The 16,848-nt window shown below is 45.8% G+C and overlaps 1 protein-coding gene across 2 annotated transcripts in view; it reads left to right on the top strand.

The window, feature by feature from the left end:
• The window catches only part of PCNT (pericentrin), a 148,762-nt gene that overhangs the window by 105,988 nt on the left and 25,926 nt on the right, over positions 1–16,848 (top strand). For both annotated transcript variants that reach the window (XM_053564663.1, XM_053564662.1), the window contains 9 exons: positions 311–1,012; positions 1,769–1,871; positions 9,453–9,592; positions 10,547–10,708; positions 11,635–11,808; positions 12,066–12,261; positions 13,323–13,545; positions 13,667–13,817; positions 14,397–15,047. In XM_053564663.1, coding sequence (XP_053420638.1) covers positions 311–1,012; positions 1,769–1,871; positions 9,453–9,592; positions 10,547–10,708; positions 11,635–11,808; positions 12,066–12,261; positions 13,323–13,545; positions 13,667–13,817; positions 14,397–15,047 — 2,502 coding nt within the window. The remainder of the gene's footprint in view (positions 1–310; positions 1,013–1,768; positions 1,872–9,452; positions 9,593–10,546; positions 10,709–11,634; positions 11,809–12,065; positions 12,262–13,322; positions 13,546–13,666; positions 13,818–14,396; positions 15,048–16,848) is intronic.

Below are 16,848 nucleotides of genomic sequence, written 5' to 3'. Positions count from 1 at the left end.
CTAAGGCTGGTCTTGAACCCCTGGACTCAAGCGGTCCGTCTACCTGAGCTTCCCAGAGTGCTGGAATTACAGGCGTGAGCCATTGCACCTGGCTTATTTGTCTTTTGGACAAAGAAATTTAAGCCTTGATTCTGTTTTTCATGGAATTAAATACATTTGAAATGTTAAGCACCTGGAGGAACCAAGGGCTCATCAGGGAATCTCCCAACTATGTGCTCAGCCTAGAATCAGCTCAAAGTCCAGACAGACAAATTCAAGACACACCCTACAATACAATTGTTTTACTAAATGCATATTCTTTCTTTACCAGCAGGATAAGGAAAAAGTACTGGAAGATTGTCAGCAGTGGAAAGTTGATCTCATAGCTCAGGTGAAACAACTTCAAGAAAAATTGAACCAGCTGATATATTCTATGACCTTCCGGGATGTTGACAGTGCAGACTGTGAATATCAACAGCCATTGGTATCAGCATTTAGGTTTGAAAACAGTTCCAGTGATGGTTCCCACAATGGTGAAGAAACTGACAAATTGCCTCCTATTAATGTATTTAATACCAATAAAATGAGGGCTATAACTGATATTAAGAATCAGGATTCTTTGATAAGAAATGAAATGCCAGATTTTCCCATTCGAGAAAAATTAGAATTGCAGGATGGGTCCCCTTTTTTACCAGCCAGCGTGCATAGCAGCACCCTCGTCCTGAGGCACAGAGATACAGCTGAGCCCCTGAAGAGCCAAGTCAGGGTGCTGGACCTGTCCTCCTGGAGCTCCCCTGAGGTCCTCAGGAAAGATTCGGCCCTCGAGCCCCAGCCCAGCCTCCCTCTGACACCTGGCTCGGAGATCCTGAGTGTACGCATTGCTGACACACCCCTGCAGGACAGGACCCAGGCCTCACTGCTGCAGGATGAGCCGGGGCTGCTATGCTACCCAGACATGTCTGCAGCAGGACAGAATCTGCCATGGGCAGCATCTTCACCACCTGAACACCACCCTGTAAAGAGAACAGCTGTGGTAGGTGCCTCCCTGCCCCCCAGGCCCAGGGTCCCTTGGGAATGTGCATGTAGCTGGCCAGGGTCAGGGCAGTTACCATTGTTGGCTCAGCGCCTGGTGTGTGGGCGCCTCACAGTCCTGTGTGGGCACCACCTTCCTGCAGGTCTGTCGCCATGTGGACACAGGTCATTTCAGATTCAGGGCATGGAGACATGTTGGCCCTCCTCCCAGGTTTGCCCAGGGCAGTTTCCTAACTGATGCTGATTCTGGGAGGCACAGCCATACACCATTTTCCTGTATAATTTGCAGAAGAATTCTTTGTCTGGAATATGTTTTTTAGATTTAGTAGTGTTTCATATTTAACATATTTCACACATAATGTTAATTAAGAATATTTCAGTTTATTTTTGAGTTAGAGTCTATGTTTTCTAGCAGTTGTTTTGGGATTTGGCATATATTGAGTAAGATAAAACAAAAAATAATTTAGCAGATACATATTATCAGAGATATCCATATACTATCATTTCATGTAAAAAAGTTATAAAACCTGAAATATTTGCTAGTTTCTGCTTTATCCCTAAAGAGATGTGGGTGAATCTTATTAAATTATTAGAAGCATGTGACCTTGATGTATTCACAAGGTTTGAATATTTTCATTGGGTTCTATGTGGGAACATGATCAATTCAGGCCTTAGAAATTTTCATCTGGCAAGTTCAGCTCTGTGATGTAATTACTTATTGTTTATGACCAATTAAAAGTTTGCCCTATCTGAACAGGAGAAAGATGTCGAAGATTTTCTTATAACATCTTTTGATTGTCAAGAAACCTTACCTTCACCTTCTCTCAGGTTAGAAGGAAAAAACGATGGAAATGACGAAAGTGAGTCAGTTATTTTTTTTTTTTTAACCTTTAACTTTGGCAGTTTCAGACTGTTGAACAGTACAAGGGATTCCTGTGAGTCCTTTCCTAGCTCCCACATCCATGTTTGCCTGTGTGTACCCACCAGGCTCTGCACCATGGGAATCCTCAGGCTTTGCTATATGTGTTACATGACGGGGGCTCAGTGTGATGCTCACAGTTACCCACACTGATGTGAGGCTGCCGTCTTCAGCAAAGAGCATTCAGATTCTGTCAGTTGTCTTGATAGTGTCCTTTACAGACGACCCCACCACCACCACCACCAGCTCACCTGCTGTGTTCAGATGTCTTTGGCTGGGCAGAATCTCCCATCTCCCATGTTTGTGCCCAGGAGCCTCAGCCTTCCCCATCAGCCTGGATTTTGTTTTTTTATGAGTATGTAATAGTTGTATTTTTTTATAGAGTATATGTGATGGTTTAATACAGACATACAATGAATTAATCAAATCAGGGTAATTGGAATATTCATCACCTTGGGAATTTATCATTTCTTTGTGTTAGGAACATTCCAATTCCACTTTCTTTTTTTTTTTTTTTTTTTCACTTTCTTAGTTATTTTAAAGTATACCCTAACTTATTGTTGATTATAGTCACTTTGTTGTGCTATCAAATATTGTTCATTCTAACTATCTAATTGTATTTTTGCACCCATTAACCATCCCCACTTTATCCTCCCTTCCCTACTATCCTTCCCAGCCTCTGCTAACCATCATTCTGCTGTCTCCATGAGATCAGTTGTTTTAATATTTAGCTTCCACATAGGAGTGAGAATGTGTAAGATTTGTCTTTCTGTGCTTGACTTACTTCACTTAATATTCTCCAGTACCATCCGTGTTGTTGTAAATGGCAGGATTTCATTTCTTTTTGTGGCTATATAATATCCATTGTGTATGTACAACACAATTTCTTTATTCATTCATCCATTGATGGACACTTGGGTTGATTCCAAATCTTGGCTATTGTAAGTAGTGTTGCATCAGTATGGGAGTGAAAATATCTTTCTGATATACTGAATTCCCTTCCTTTGGATATACCCCTTCCCCCTGCTATGGGACTGGTGGGTTATATTATAGTTCTATTTTTAGTTTTTTGAGGCAACTCCATACTATTTTCCATAGTAGTTGCACTAATTTGCATTCCCATCAACAGTTTACTAGGGCTCCACTTTCTCCACACCAGCATTTGTTATTGCCTTTCAGATAAATGCCATTTTAACTGGAGTAAGATCATATCTCACTGTAGTTTTGATTTACAAGTCTCTGATGTCTAATGATGTTGAGTATTTTTTCATATATCTGTTGGCCATTGGCACGTCTTCCTTTGCAAAGTGTCTATTCAGGGCGGCGCCAGTGGCTCAAGGAGTAGGACACCGGCCCCATATACTGGGGGTGGTGGGTTCAAACCTGGCCCTGGCCAAAAACTGCAAAAAAAAAAAGTGTCTGTTCAGTTCCTTTGCCCATTTTAAATCAGATTATTTTATTTTTTATTATTGAGTTATTGCAGCTCTATATTCTACTTATTAATCACTTGTCAGATGGGTAGTTTGCAAACATTTTCTCCCATTATAGGAGTTGCTGTTTCACTTTTTTTTCTACTTCGTTAATTGTTTCCTTTGCTGCGCAGGAGCTTGTTAGCTTGATGTGGTCCCATTTGACAGTGTTGCTTTGGTTGCCTATGTTTTGAGGGTATTACTCAAGAAGTCCTTGCCCAGACCAATATCCTAAAATATTTACCCAATGTTTTCTTTTAGTAGTTTTCTAGTTTCAGACCTTAGATTTAATTTAAGTCTTTCATCTATTTTTATTTGATTTTTGTATATGGTAAGAGATAAGGGTCTAGTTTTATTCTTCTGCATAAAATGGATATCCAGTTTTCTCAGCACCATTTATTGAAGAAATTGTTCCTTGGTACCTTTGTCAAAGATAAGTTCACTGAAGATGTGTGGATTTATTTCTGGGTTCTCTGTTCCATTGGTTTTATGTCTGTTTTTATGCTGTACCATGCTGTTTGGAAGTCAGGTAATGTGATTCCTCTTGTTCTGTTACTTTTGCTCAGGATGGTTTGGCTACACTGTTTTGTTTTTTTTGTGGTTCTTTATAAATTTTAGGATTATTTTTTCTACTACTGTGAATAATGTCATTGGTATTTTTTTTCTTTTTTGAGACAAAGTCTCACTATGTCACCCTCAGTGGAGTGTGTGGCGTCACAGCTCACAGCAACCTGAATCTCTTGGGCTTAAGTGATTCTCTTGCCTCAGCCTCCCAAGTAGCTGGGACTACAGGCACCTTCTACAATGCCCGGCTATTTTTTTTTTTTTTTTTTTTTTTTTTAGTTGTAGTTGTTACTGTTCTTTAGCAGGCCCAGACTGGGTTTGAACCCACCAACCTCAGTGTATGTGGCTGGCACCCTAGCCGCTGAGCTATAGGTGCTGAGCCCGTCATTGGTATTTTGATGGAGACTGCGTTGAATGTGTATATTGCTTTGGGTAATGTGGACATATTTATTCTTCCAATCCATGAACATCGAATATCTTTCTATTTTTTTGGTTCCTCTTCAATTTCTTTCATCAGTGTTTTATAGTTTTCTTTGTTTTGTTTTTTTTTTTTTTTTGTGGTTTTTGGCCAGGGCTGGGTTTGAACCTGCCACCTCCGGCATATGGGACCGGCACCCTACTCCTTGAGCCACAGGCATCACCCAGTGTATAGTTTTCTATAAAGATCTGTAGAGATCTTTCACTTCTTTGGTTAAGCTTATTCCTAGGTATTTTATTTTATTGGTAGCTGTTCTAAAAGAGATTACTTTCTTGGTTTCGTGTTCAGATTGTTTACTGTTGGCATATAGAAATGCTACTGATTTTTATATGTTGATTTTGTATCCTGTAGCTTTACTTAATATGTTTATCAGTTTAATAGTTTTTTGTGAGTCTTTAGGTGTCTCTTTATATCAGATCATATTATCTTTGTTATTATTATTATTTTTTTTTAGACAGACTCTCACTTTGTTGGCCCCGGTAGAGTACCTTGGTATCATAGCTCACAGCAACCTCAAACTCTTGGGCGCAAGCAATTCTCTTACCTCTACCTCCCCAGTAGCTGGGACTACAGGCACCCATCATAATGCCTATGTGTGTGTATATATATATATTTTTAGAGACAGCATATATATATATATTTAGAGACAGGATCTTGCTCTAGCTCAGGCTCATCTCAAACTTGTGGGTTCAGGTGATCCGCCTACCTCACCCTCCCAGAGTGCTGGGATTACAGGTGTGAGCCATTGTGCCCAGCCAAGATCATATTATCTTTAAATAAGGATAAGTTGACTTCTTCTTTCCAATATGGATGCCCTCTATTTGTTTCTCTCATCTAATTACTCTGGCTAGAACTTTTAGTAGTATGTTGAATAATAGTGGTGAGAGTGGGCATCGTTGTCTTATTCCAGATCTTAGAGGAAAGGCTTTCAGGTTTCTTTTGCCTTTTGGTATGATACAAGCTGTGGGTCTATCATATGTGATTATTATTGTCTTGAGGTAAGTTCTTTATATACCCAGATCTTTAAGAGTTTTTATCATGAAGTGTATTGAATTTTACTGAATGCTTTTTCAGCATCATTTGAAATGATCACAGGGGTTTTGTCCTTAATTTTGTTAATATGAGTTATCGCACTGATTGGTATACCTATGCTGAACCATCCTTGCATCCCTGGGATGAATCCCACTTGGTCACAATGTATAACCTTTTTAAGGGGTTTCTGAATTTGGTTTGCTAGCATTTTATTATAGATTTTTACAGCTGTATTCATCAGAGATATTGGCCTGTAGTTTTCTTTTTTGTTGTGTCTTTGTCTGCTTTTGGTTTTAGGGTGACGCACACCTTGTAGAATGATTTTGGGATATCCCCTCCTTGATTGTTTGGAATAGTATAAGCAGGATTGGTATTAGTTCTACTTTGAATGCCTGGTAGAATGCAGCATTGATACTATTGGGTCCTGGGCTTTTCCTTAACGGGAGTCTTTTCATCATTGCTTCTGTCTTTTTACTTGTTATTGGTTTATTTAGGTTTTAGATTTCTTCCTGGTTCAGGCTTGGTCATTTGTATGAGTCTAGAATTTACCCATTTCTTCTAGGTTTTCCAATTTGTTGGCATATAGTTGCTTATGATCCTTTGGATTTCTGCAGTATCAGTTGTAATGTCTCTGTTTTCATCTCTGATTTTATTGGGGTCTTTTCTCTTTTTTTTCCTAGTCTAGTTAATGATGTGTCAATTTTATCTTCTCTGGTTTCATTTCATTAATCTTCTGTGTTTTTTTTTTTTTTGTCTTTCAATTCCATTTATTTTTCTGATCTTTATTATTTCTTTACTAATTTTAGGTTTGCTCTTGTTTTTCTAGTTCTTTGAGAAGCATTGTTAGGTTGTTTATTTTAAGCTTTTCTGCTTTTTTGATGTAGATACTTACTGCTATTTCTGCTGTTTCTTACTGCTACACTTACTATGTAGACACTTTCTCTTATTACTACTTCTGCTGTAGGTTTTTTTTTTTTTTTTTTTCGTAGAGACAGAGTCTCATTTTACCGCCCTCGGTAGAGTGCCATGATGTCACAGGACTCACAGCAACCTCCAGCTCTTGGGCTTCCGCGATTCTCCTGCCTCAGCCTCCTGAGCAGCTGAGACTACAGGCACCCACCACAACACCCGGCTATTTTTTTGTTGCAGTTCAGCCAGCACTGGGTTTGAACCCGCCACCCTCGGTATATGGGGCCGGTGCCCCACTCACTGAGCCACAGGCGCCGCCCTGTAGGTTTTAATATAATATGTTGTGTTTTCATTTTCATTTGTCTTGAGAGATTTTTCAGTTTCCTTCCTAATCTCTTCAGTGACCCACTTGATATTCAGGAGCATATTGTTTAATTTACATATTTTTGTGCATTTTCTAGTGTTCTTATTATTGGTTTCTAGTTTTATTCCACTGTGGTCAGAGCACCTGGCATGATTTCAACTTTTGTGAATTTAAAACTTGTCTTGTGGCCTAATATAGGCCTTTCCTTGAGAATGATCCAAGAGCTGAGGAGGAGAGCATGAATTCTACAGGGGTTTGATGAAATGTTCTATAAATATCTGTTAGGTGCATCTGGTCTATAATACAAACTTTCCAATGTTTCTTTGTTGATTTTCTATCTGAATGATCTGTCTAGTGCTGAAAGTGGGGTGTTGAGTTCTCTAATGTTTTTTTAGTTCTGATATTTGCTTTATATCTGGGTGTTCCAGTGTTGGGTGCATATCTGTTTAAAATTATTATATTTTCTTGCTGAATTGACCCCTTAATCATTATATAATGATCTCTAGATCTCTTTATAGTCTTTGCCTTGAAATCTATTTTATCTGATACAGAAGTATAGCTACTGCTGCTCAGTATTGGTTTCTATTTTGCATGAAATATGTTTTTTCTAACCCTTATTTTCAGTCTACATGTCTTTATAGGTGAAGTAGGTTTCTTGTAGACAACATATATTTGGGTCTTGTTTATTTAATTAATTATTATTATTTGTGACAGAGTCTCACTATGTCACCCTTGGTAGAGTGCCATGGTGTCACAGCTCATAGCAACCTCAAACTCTTGGGCTTAAGTGATTCTCTTGCCTCAGCTTCCCAAGTATCTGGGGCTATAGGCTTCCGCCACAATGCCCAGCTATTTTTTTGTTGCAGTTGTTGTTGTTTAGCTGGCCCAGGCCAGGTTGGAACCCGCCAGCTTGGGTGTATGTGGCTGGTGCCCTACCCACTGAGCCTTAGGTACCGCCAATTAATTAATTTTTGAGATAGAAAATGGGTAGAGTAGGGTGGCGCCTGTGGCTCAGTGAGTAGGGCGCCGGCCCCATATACCGAGGGTGATGGGTTCAAGCCCAGCCCCGGCCAAACTGCAACAAAAAAATAGCCGGGCGTTGTGGCGAGCGCCTGTAGTCCCAGCTGCTCGGGAGGCTGAGGCGAGAGAATCACGGAAGCCCAAGAGCTGGAGGTTGCTGTGAGCCGTGTGACGCCACGGCACTCTACCCTCGGGCGGTACAGTGAGACTCTGTCTCTACAAAAAAAAAAAAAAAAGAAAATGGGTAGAGTACTGTGGTGTCATAGCTCACAGCAAGGTCAAAATCTTTGGCTCAGGCTATCCCCTTGACTCAGCTTCCCAAGTAACTGGACTACAGGTATACCTGCCATGACGCCTGGCTAGTTTTTCTGTTTTTAGTAAAGATGGAGTCTTAACTCTTGCTCAGGCTGGATTTGAACTCAGCTGAGCTCAAGTAATCCACCTGCTTCAGCCTATCAGAGTATTAGGATTGCAGTTGTGAGTCACTGTGCCTGGGCTGGGTCTTGTTTTTTAATCCATTCAGCCACTCTTTGTCTTTATTTATTTTTTGAGATAGGGCCTCACTCTGTTGCCCTGACATATGGGAAGGGGCATCATCACAACTCACTGCAACATCAAATTCCTGGGCTGAAATGATCCTCCCACCTCAGCCTCTCAAGTGGCTGGGATTACAGGTGTCATGACACCCAGCTTATTTTTCTGTTTTTAGTAGAGATAGGGTCTTGCTCTTGTTCAGGCTGGTCTTGAGCTCCTAAGCTCAAGTAATCTTCCTGCCTCTGCCTCCCAGAGTACTGAGATTACAGGTGTGAGCCACTAGGCCCTCATGTTTTAAATTTCTAGGAGTGCTTTCTTATTTCTTTAACTGTTTCTTTCTCTTACTGCTTCATTTCCTGTTTCATGAAGGTTTTCCTTCTGAATTTTCATTATAATTTCTCTGAGTTTTTTTTTTTATTTGCTGTGTTTGCTCTTGATTTTCTTCTAGTGTATTCTGTTTCATTCCGTGTTTCACATCACGATGTTTCCTATGCATGTCTGAGCATGTAGATTGCAGCTTCCTCTCACCAGGGAGGGTTGTCAGCACAGAGGGGCCTGTATCTCTAGTGTCCTTGTTCTTTGCCCACATCCTGAGCTACAGCAAATGAGTGAGTTGCTGTGGGGAGAAATTGAGGGAAAGTACAGTCCTGTGTTTCCATGAACGCATCATCACCTGTGTCACTGTCTCTGACATCCCCCTGCCTTAGTTTCCCAAGAGCCTGCCTCCAGCTCCTGTTGGCTGGGCTGGCCTGGGCCTCACTCCACAGAGGAGACAGAGGAGCCTGGTGTGTCAATTCCAGGCTATGCTTGGAGTTCTTCAGCTCCAGCTGGCTGGGTTCAGGCCTCTTTCCCCCCTGTCCTTCAATATCAGGCATGTTCCCCTTTTCCTGAGTGGAATTAACTGAGATACTTGCCAGTTTATGTTTAAGGACATTAACATGTTAAAATTCTAAAACATACTTTTTTACTTAATGTGTCCAATTCTCAGTTACGTTTTATGAAAGTGTTTTTGCTACCTCAGTAGGAGGTGCTGTGGCGTGGGTGTTACTAGATGTTACTGGTCCTGTTATTCCACCCTATGCTCTGCTGTATGTCCTTCTGGAACCCCGCAGAGAATGGTGGCTTTAGACCTTGACCCTGTGGTGCCTTTAGGTGAAGGCTCAAGTTTTAGAGGGAAACTGAGCCCGCAGTCAGGAACACCTGAGGCCCCTGCTGATGGTCCTGTCTCTAGAAGGTCTCCACAGCCACCAGGAGCCATGAAGGGAAAGGACATCCCTGCACTTCAGGTGAAGGTAGGGCTGATGGGGAAGCTGCGCCCACATACCTCTGACCTCTCTCGACAGAGCCCTGTACCCTGAAGTCACCCTGGTTTTATGCCTTGTGTGTTTCTAGAAGAAGAGATGCTGTTGTCAGTGTAGGACAGTGTCCCAGCTCCTCCCAGGTCACCTTGGCACCTATGTGTTAGTGACTCACAAGAAAGTCAGACCTAGGACTCAGTTTCCTGAATTTAGGGAGCAAAAATTATGACCACACATGTTTTGCCTTTTTGGGTTCTGGGGATTGACCTTAGGGTGGGTGACCTATGGTGCCTGGGCTTCCCTGTGCCTCCCTGGGAGGGGACCACCCTCAGGAACCTCCAGTGCAGCAGACATGGGAAGGAGGCATGTGGTGGTTGACTGTCGGCTGTGCTGGAGACCTTGCTCTGGAGTGTCCACACGCTGCTCACAGGAGGTGCCTGTTGTCCCATCACCTTTGTGTCCTGCTCTTGTGTGCCCTGAAGTTGTCAGATGAGTGTGGTCTTTTGTCAGCTTGCAGAGGGGCTATGGCGTTTCTTGTGGGCAGGTTCACCCCACTCATCCAGAACAGCAGCAATGCCTGTCCTGCCCAACACTACCTTTGGGGGCCTACTGTCCCTGCCCTGTCTCTGGGCTTATCCTGTTCCCAGCACACCAGCCCCATAAGAGGCCCCCTTTCCTGGCCTGGCTGGGCCTGTGGCCACCGTGCTGGCCCTGGGACTACTTCCCATAGGTAGGGAACAGACCCGGAGTGTGTCTGGCTTCCTAGGTGGGGAGTGGTGGGGTGGGGTGTGGGGTGGTTCTCAGAGCATCCCCCTCCAGAGTTCGTCTTCCTAGCCTGGCTCCTGGACTGTCTCTGGGGTTTCCAGAGGAGAGCAGAAGCCTCATGGCTTGAGCAGCTGGAGCTGTGATGTCAGTGGAGTCTTGCTCTCTGAGGTGCTTTTCTTGCAGGCCTTACTGCAGATGGTGCGTGAGGAGAGCCGCCAGATCCTGGCCCTGTCTGAGGGCCACAGCCCCCTCAGCGCCCTGAGCGGTGGCGAGCCCCGGACACCCTTGGGTGCGCCCTGGGAGGGGCAGGGCCTACTAGAGGCTGCGCCCCACAAAGGAGATAAGGTGAGGAATTGCATGATCTGTAAGTGAGAAACTACAGGGTTTTTTAAATTCAAAAACAAATTTTTTAAATCTAGATATAAATTCCAATAAAATGGTTTTATATTGCACCTCACATACCTTTTTGAAATAATTTAAAGGTGTTAACAGTGACAGTTCTGTTTGTAGGGTGGTGCACAGACTCACACTTGGACTGAGGGTGGATTTAGTGTAACTAAAATCAAATCCCAGGCTCCTAGAACCCTCCCCTGCCGCCCCGGGGCAGTTCCCAGGGAGAGTCCCTGCTGCAGTGGTGCTGGGGGGCCTGAGAGGAATCTGACCTCATGTGGCCCGAGGACCCACCCACCCACCAGGCTCAGGGTCATCCTTCCTCAGCTCTTCTGAGCTGTGATGAAAGCTCCACGCAGGCCGGAAGTCTTTGGTACCTGGAACGTGCCCAGCACATGGGCCATTGGGAGGATCACCATATTCCCTGCATCCCCCACAGCCCCTGTAGCGGCAGCCTTTCCAACCAGAGCCTTATAGGTGCAGAAGAAGAAAAGAAGCAGTGAGGTTTGCCAGCGTTTTTACTCCATGCTGCTTGATGGCAGCATTTGTATGTTGTGCCCAGAGTGATCCTGCCTTCTGTCTGTCAGGGTAGTTTCTGCTCTGACAACTATCAGTCTGCTCAGCTGCCACACTGGAACAGCATAGCTGGGAGGCCTGAACAGTAGGTGCTGGCTCTCCTGGTCCGAGACCAGACTGCTAGCAGGATGGGCTCAGGTGGGGGCTCTTCCTCTTCTTGTGAGGCCATGGTCCTGTCAGCTCATTCAAACCTCCAAACCCCTTGAGGGGGCTTCAACTTGTGTATTTGGGGACACAGACATTCAGTCCCTGTAGCACCTGCAGGGTTCATTGTGAGAATGCTGAGCTCTTGTTCTGTGCTTTAGGGACCCTCCGATGTTTGCCTTGACTGGAGAGGAGAGTGTCTGCAGATCATCCGGGAGGTGTTTGATGAGGCACGGGAGACACTGATGCACCAGCTGCAGCCTGGCCTCAGTGGCTTAGACACAGGAAGTCGCGATTACCTATTTGAGAGGCTGGAGAACATTGTCCGAGAACAGGTGATTGGTGGCCCTGTGTTTGTGTATTGACCCTGGACCCCAGCCCTGGCTGAAAAGCACTGCTGTTTCTCTCAGCCTTGGCTGTGGCTATGATTGACCGATAAGACAATGCTTTGGTCCTAATGGAGAAGGTACCCAAAGCTGCAGGCCCCCAGACACTATACTGTACCTCAGAGCCACATGCTACAGGCTTGTCCCAGTGCAGCTTGCAGGCCGTAGACATCCGTGCAGGGTGCTCAGCCTGCTTTCCCCTGCAGGGAGACCTGCAGGAAAAGTCATTGGATCACCTCCGCCTGTCAGACCGGAGCAGCCTGCTGTGTGAGATCCAGGCTCTGCGTGCCCAGCTACGCCTGACCCACCTACAGAACCAAGAGAAGCTGCAGCAGCTTTGCGCAGCACTGACAAGCGTGGAGGCGCGCGGGAGCTGGCAGGAGCACCAGCTGCGCAGGCAAGGTGGGTGCCAGAGCCCATGTCCATGTGCACCCTGGCCCCCAGCACCTGTCCCCTGACACCCAGCTAAGCAGCAGGGTGGCGACTCAGGCCCCTTGGGCTGCGAGGTGCCAGGGACCTGTCAGGTGCTTGCCTGAGTGTCGGGACACAGAGCTGTAGATTTCTTGGCTGATAGAACTGAATAGAAATAACCCTGTGAGACTAGTCAGAGCGAGGAGGAGGCTAAGCAGGGCACTCACCTTGGGGCCCAGTGGGCAGGAGGTGTCCTACGTTGGGCACCTGGGAACTTGCCCTAAGGTCAAAGAGTGTGTTGAGGGTTTCTACACTTAATTTACAGTCTTTGGGAATTTTTGTGTGGACTTACAGGTCATCATGGGTAAGTGTTGTTGTACTTTACCCATCTGCATTTTAGTTTGTGTGCCATGCTGGCTGGCCCATGGGCAGGTACCCATCCTCCTGCTCTTCACATACTTTTGGTCACCTCAAGGAAAAGCCCAGGTTCCTGGGTTTGACTCTGTCCATGGGTGCAGTCTCACATCCAGCCCAGGACTTCTCATCCTGCTGTTTCTCTCATGTGTGGTTTTGGGGCTCGATTGGCCAACATCCGGCTCAGATGGCCACGAGGGGCGGGGGGCTTACATTTCTCCTCTTGGGTCCCTTCTGGTACTGGTATGGGAGCAGCCCAGACCCTCTCTGTGTTTTCCAGAGGATTTTTTTGGAACTGGGGCTATTTCTTCTTTAATTTTGGGAGAATTTTCTAGTGAACCCATCTGGGCCACGAGTTGTTTCTGTTGGGGGCCTTCAGGTGTGAGTGGGGTCTGTGTGGTGTCTTAGGATGGCCACAGGAACACATCACCCCGAGCCAGGATAGCAGGTCCAGGGGGAGTGGATTCAGAGGACAGAGGGAGATCTTGGTGGGCATCCTGACTCTGCCAGAAACTTCATTCTTTCCCAAAGCGAATGCATGCCCTTCCCCTGCGGGTTTGTTTCTATGTTAGCATGACATACACAGCCCACTTTGAACTCATGGGTAATACTATTTTATATTCTTTGACCTGTTTCAGTTGAGTTACTGGCATATAAAGTTGAGCAGGAAAAATGTATAGCGAGTGATCTACAGAAAACACTGAGGGAAGAGCAGGAGAAAGCGAACAGCGTCCAGAAGCTGTTGGCGGCAGAGCAGAGCAGCTCAAGAGACCTGAAGGCCGAGCTGTGTGAGTGCCGGCAGGAGAGCGAGAAGCTGCTGCAGTCCCTTGACTCCGTGCAGCAGGAGGTGCTGCAGCTGAGGTAGGCGCTCTCAGGCAGGCTCCCACTGCTGCCTAACCCCACTCCTTCCGGGCTGTCTTTAGAGATCTTATGGCGCTGGCCCTTGGGTCCCCATTAGTTTCTGCCTGCCGTGCCCGCACAGGTCCATGCTGGACAGCAAAGAAAGCGATCTGCAGGCTGCACTGCAGGAGCTGGAGCGTGAGCGTGGGCAGGAACGTGCCCTGCAGAGCCAGCTGGAGGAGGAACAGCAGCGGCACTTGCAGCGGGAGGGCCAGAGCTCCCAGTCCCTGGAGGTAACTGGGCATTGGGGCAGGTGGCAGGAGTGTGAGGCAGGGAGATGGGGCTGCATCTTCAGGTCATGGTGGCTCTTTGTAGTGGCAGCCTCCATGCGACAAACAGGCATGGTGACGGGTGATGGCTGTCTCCTCTCTGCAATCCCCACTGGCTGGGAGGTGGATGCAGCCTCCTTGCTGGTTGTCCTAGACAAAGCACAGCCTGGGAGGTCTGCGCACAGGCAGATGAGGGCAGGGCCGAGGCTGCTCTGTGTGGTTTAAGTCCAGGAGGTTTCCACAGCGCAAAAACTGCCATTCATAGCAAGTAGGATGTGACATCCCTGAGCCTCCTGTGGAAGGCAGACAAGGTGTTTCTGAGTCTAGGCCATGTGTGCATTTACTTAGTTGCAGTTCCAAAAGGGTGTTTCATTCACATGGCGAGCATGGTAATGCAGCAAGACCTCATAAGCACTTTTTTCCACAGGATGAATTTCAGGTGGTGTAATTGTTGGGTTAAGGTATACAGATAAAAATTTGGACAGGAAAACTGTTTATATCCTTTTCCTTTTGATTTAATCTTCCTGGTCTTTCTGCTGTTAGGAGGTAAGAGTGTCTTTGGAGGAGCAGCGGGCACAGAGCAGCCGGCTCCGTGTGGCCCTGAAGCACGAGCAGACAGCTAGGGACAACCTGCAGAAGGAGCTGCGCATTGAGCACTCGCGCTTCGAGGCCTTGCTGGCACAGGAGCGGGGCCGGCTCTGCGAGCTCCAGAAGGATCTGGAGGCTGAGAAGAGCCATGTGCTGGAGCTGTCAGAGGCTCTGCAGCACGAGCGGCGCTTGACAGAGCAACTCAGCCTCAGGGCTCAGGAGGACTCTTCCGCGCAGAGGGCCCTACTGCGGAGGCTGCGGGAGGAGGAGGCCCATGTGCGGGAGCTGCAGGTGCTTCTGGGGACACTGCAGCAGCAGCTCGAGGCTGAGGCTCAGCGGCGTTGTGAGGAGCTGCGGAGGGAGAAGGAGGTAAGTGCCACCTTGACTGCAGCCACGGAAGCTCTGCAGCCCCAAAAGCGAGAGCCGAGATTCTGTCTGGAGAGAGAGAGGGAGAAGCCGGCGTGGCTGCAGGCAGACTTAGAGCAGGTGTACACTCGCTGGAGGGAACAAGGAAGACCTGAGGACGCCAGGAGTGGAGTGGAGACCAGGCAGAGCCAGGCAGAGGCGGGGGAGTGGAGCAGGTGGCAGAGAGACAAGGAGAAGCTGGTGAGAGCTCAGGGGCCCAGCAATGGGACAGGAGGGTGTGTGCTGGGCGTGGGTGACCCTGGGGGGCCCAGGATGGGAGGGTGTGGGCTGGTGTGGGTGACCTGGGGAATCCTGGGACAGGAGGGTGTGGGCTGGCATGGGTGACCCGGGGAATCCTGGGACAGGAGGGTGTGGGCCATTGTGGATAACCCTGGGGATCCTGGGATCGGAGGGCAGGAGTTGGGCAAGGGTGACCCCATGGGTTCTCTCTGCTCTGGCCTGTGGGTCTGTCCTTGAGTGAGCCCCACACTGGGTGGATTACTCTAGTTTTCTGGTAAGGTTTGAAATCAGGATTTGCTATTCCTCCAACATGGTTCTTTTTCAAGTTGTTTCAGCTATTTGGGGCCCCTTGCAATTCCAAATGAATTTGAGAATTGGCTTTTTCATTTCTGCAGAAAGGGCCATTGGGATTTTGATAGACTGCATTAGAACTTTCAATGACTTTGAGTAGTAGTGGTATCTTAACAATGTGAACTCTTCTGACCCATATACGTAGAATGTCCATTTATTGAGGTTTCTTTAATTTCTTTCAACAGTATTTTGTAGTTTTCAGAATATAAGCTTTCTAAATTTAGTCATGAATTTTATTATTTTTTATGCAGTTACAAATGGAATTATTTTCAGAGTATTCATTGCTAGTGTATAGCAATCCAGTCTGTTTTTATGTATTGATCCTTGTATTCTGAAACTTTGTTGAACTTGATTATTTTATTTTGTAATGGGATTTTCCACATATAAGGTCTTTTTTTCCTATATAAGGGTAGATCATGTCTTCTGCAGATAGATGTAGCTTTGCTTCTTCTCTTTCTTTTTTTTGTTTTTTAATGACAAAGTCTCACTCTGTCACCCTGGGTAGAGTGCCATGGTATCATAGCTCACAGCAACCCCAAATTCCCAAGCTCAAGCAATTCGCTTTCTCAGCCTCCCTAGTAGCTGGGACTATAGGCCCCCACCACATCGCCCGTCTAGTTTTTCTGTTTTTAGGAGAGACGGAGTCTCGCTCTTGCTCAGGCTGGACTCGAACCCCTGAGCTCAAGCAGTCTACCCGCCTCAGCCTCCCAGAGTGCTAGGGTTACAGGTGTGAGCCACCGTACCCAAACTGTTTCTTCCTTTTCAATCTGGATGTCTTATTTTCTCTTCTTGCCTGATGACCTTGAAGGGGAACATGACAGTACAATCTTTAACAGAAATGATGAGGGTAGACACATTGCCTTGTTACTGGGGGAAAGGCCTTCAATTTTTCACTCTTATGTTTGATGTTAGCTGTGGGATTTTTGTAGATGCCGTTTATCAGAGGTAATTTTCTTACATTCCTTACTCAACTTTTTTCAGTTATGAAAGATACTTTGTCTCAGGTAGTTTTTGGTGTCTATTGACACCTGTGGTTTTTGTTTTTTGTTAAAATTATGTAATAAAGTATTACATTGATTTTCATAATATGAATCATCCTTGCATTCCTGGGATGAATCCTACTTGATCATGGTGAGAAATTCTTTTTATATGTTGCCAGATTCAGTTTGCTGGCATTTTTTCGAGAATTCACAGACTGTATTCACACAGGATATTCTTTTCTTGTGATGTTCTTGCTTTTTGGTATCAGGATAACATTGGCCTGATAGGATGAGCCAGGAAGTATTCCCTCCTCTTTTATTTTTTAATATGGTCTTTCATTTTTAGATACATTTTATGTCAACCAAAAGGCTTTGTTTCTGATAGATTAATACCCTATGTCCTACATATTGACATTTGTTTAATCCTCTTT

Source organism: Nycticebus coucang, chromosome 16 (genome assembly GCF_027406575.1).
Source record: "Nycticebus coucang isolate mNycCou1 chromosome 16, mNycCou1.pri, whole genome shotgun sequence".
Taxonomy (NCBI): Eukaryota; Metazoa; Chordata; class Mammalia; order Primates; family Lorisidae; genus Nycticebus; species Nycticebus coucang.
Note: the sequence above shows the minus strand (reverse complement) of the source record. Positions and strands in the feature narration are given on the sequence as shown.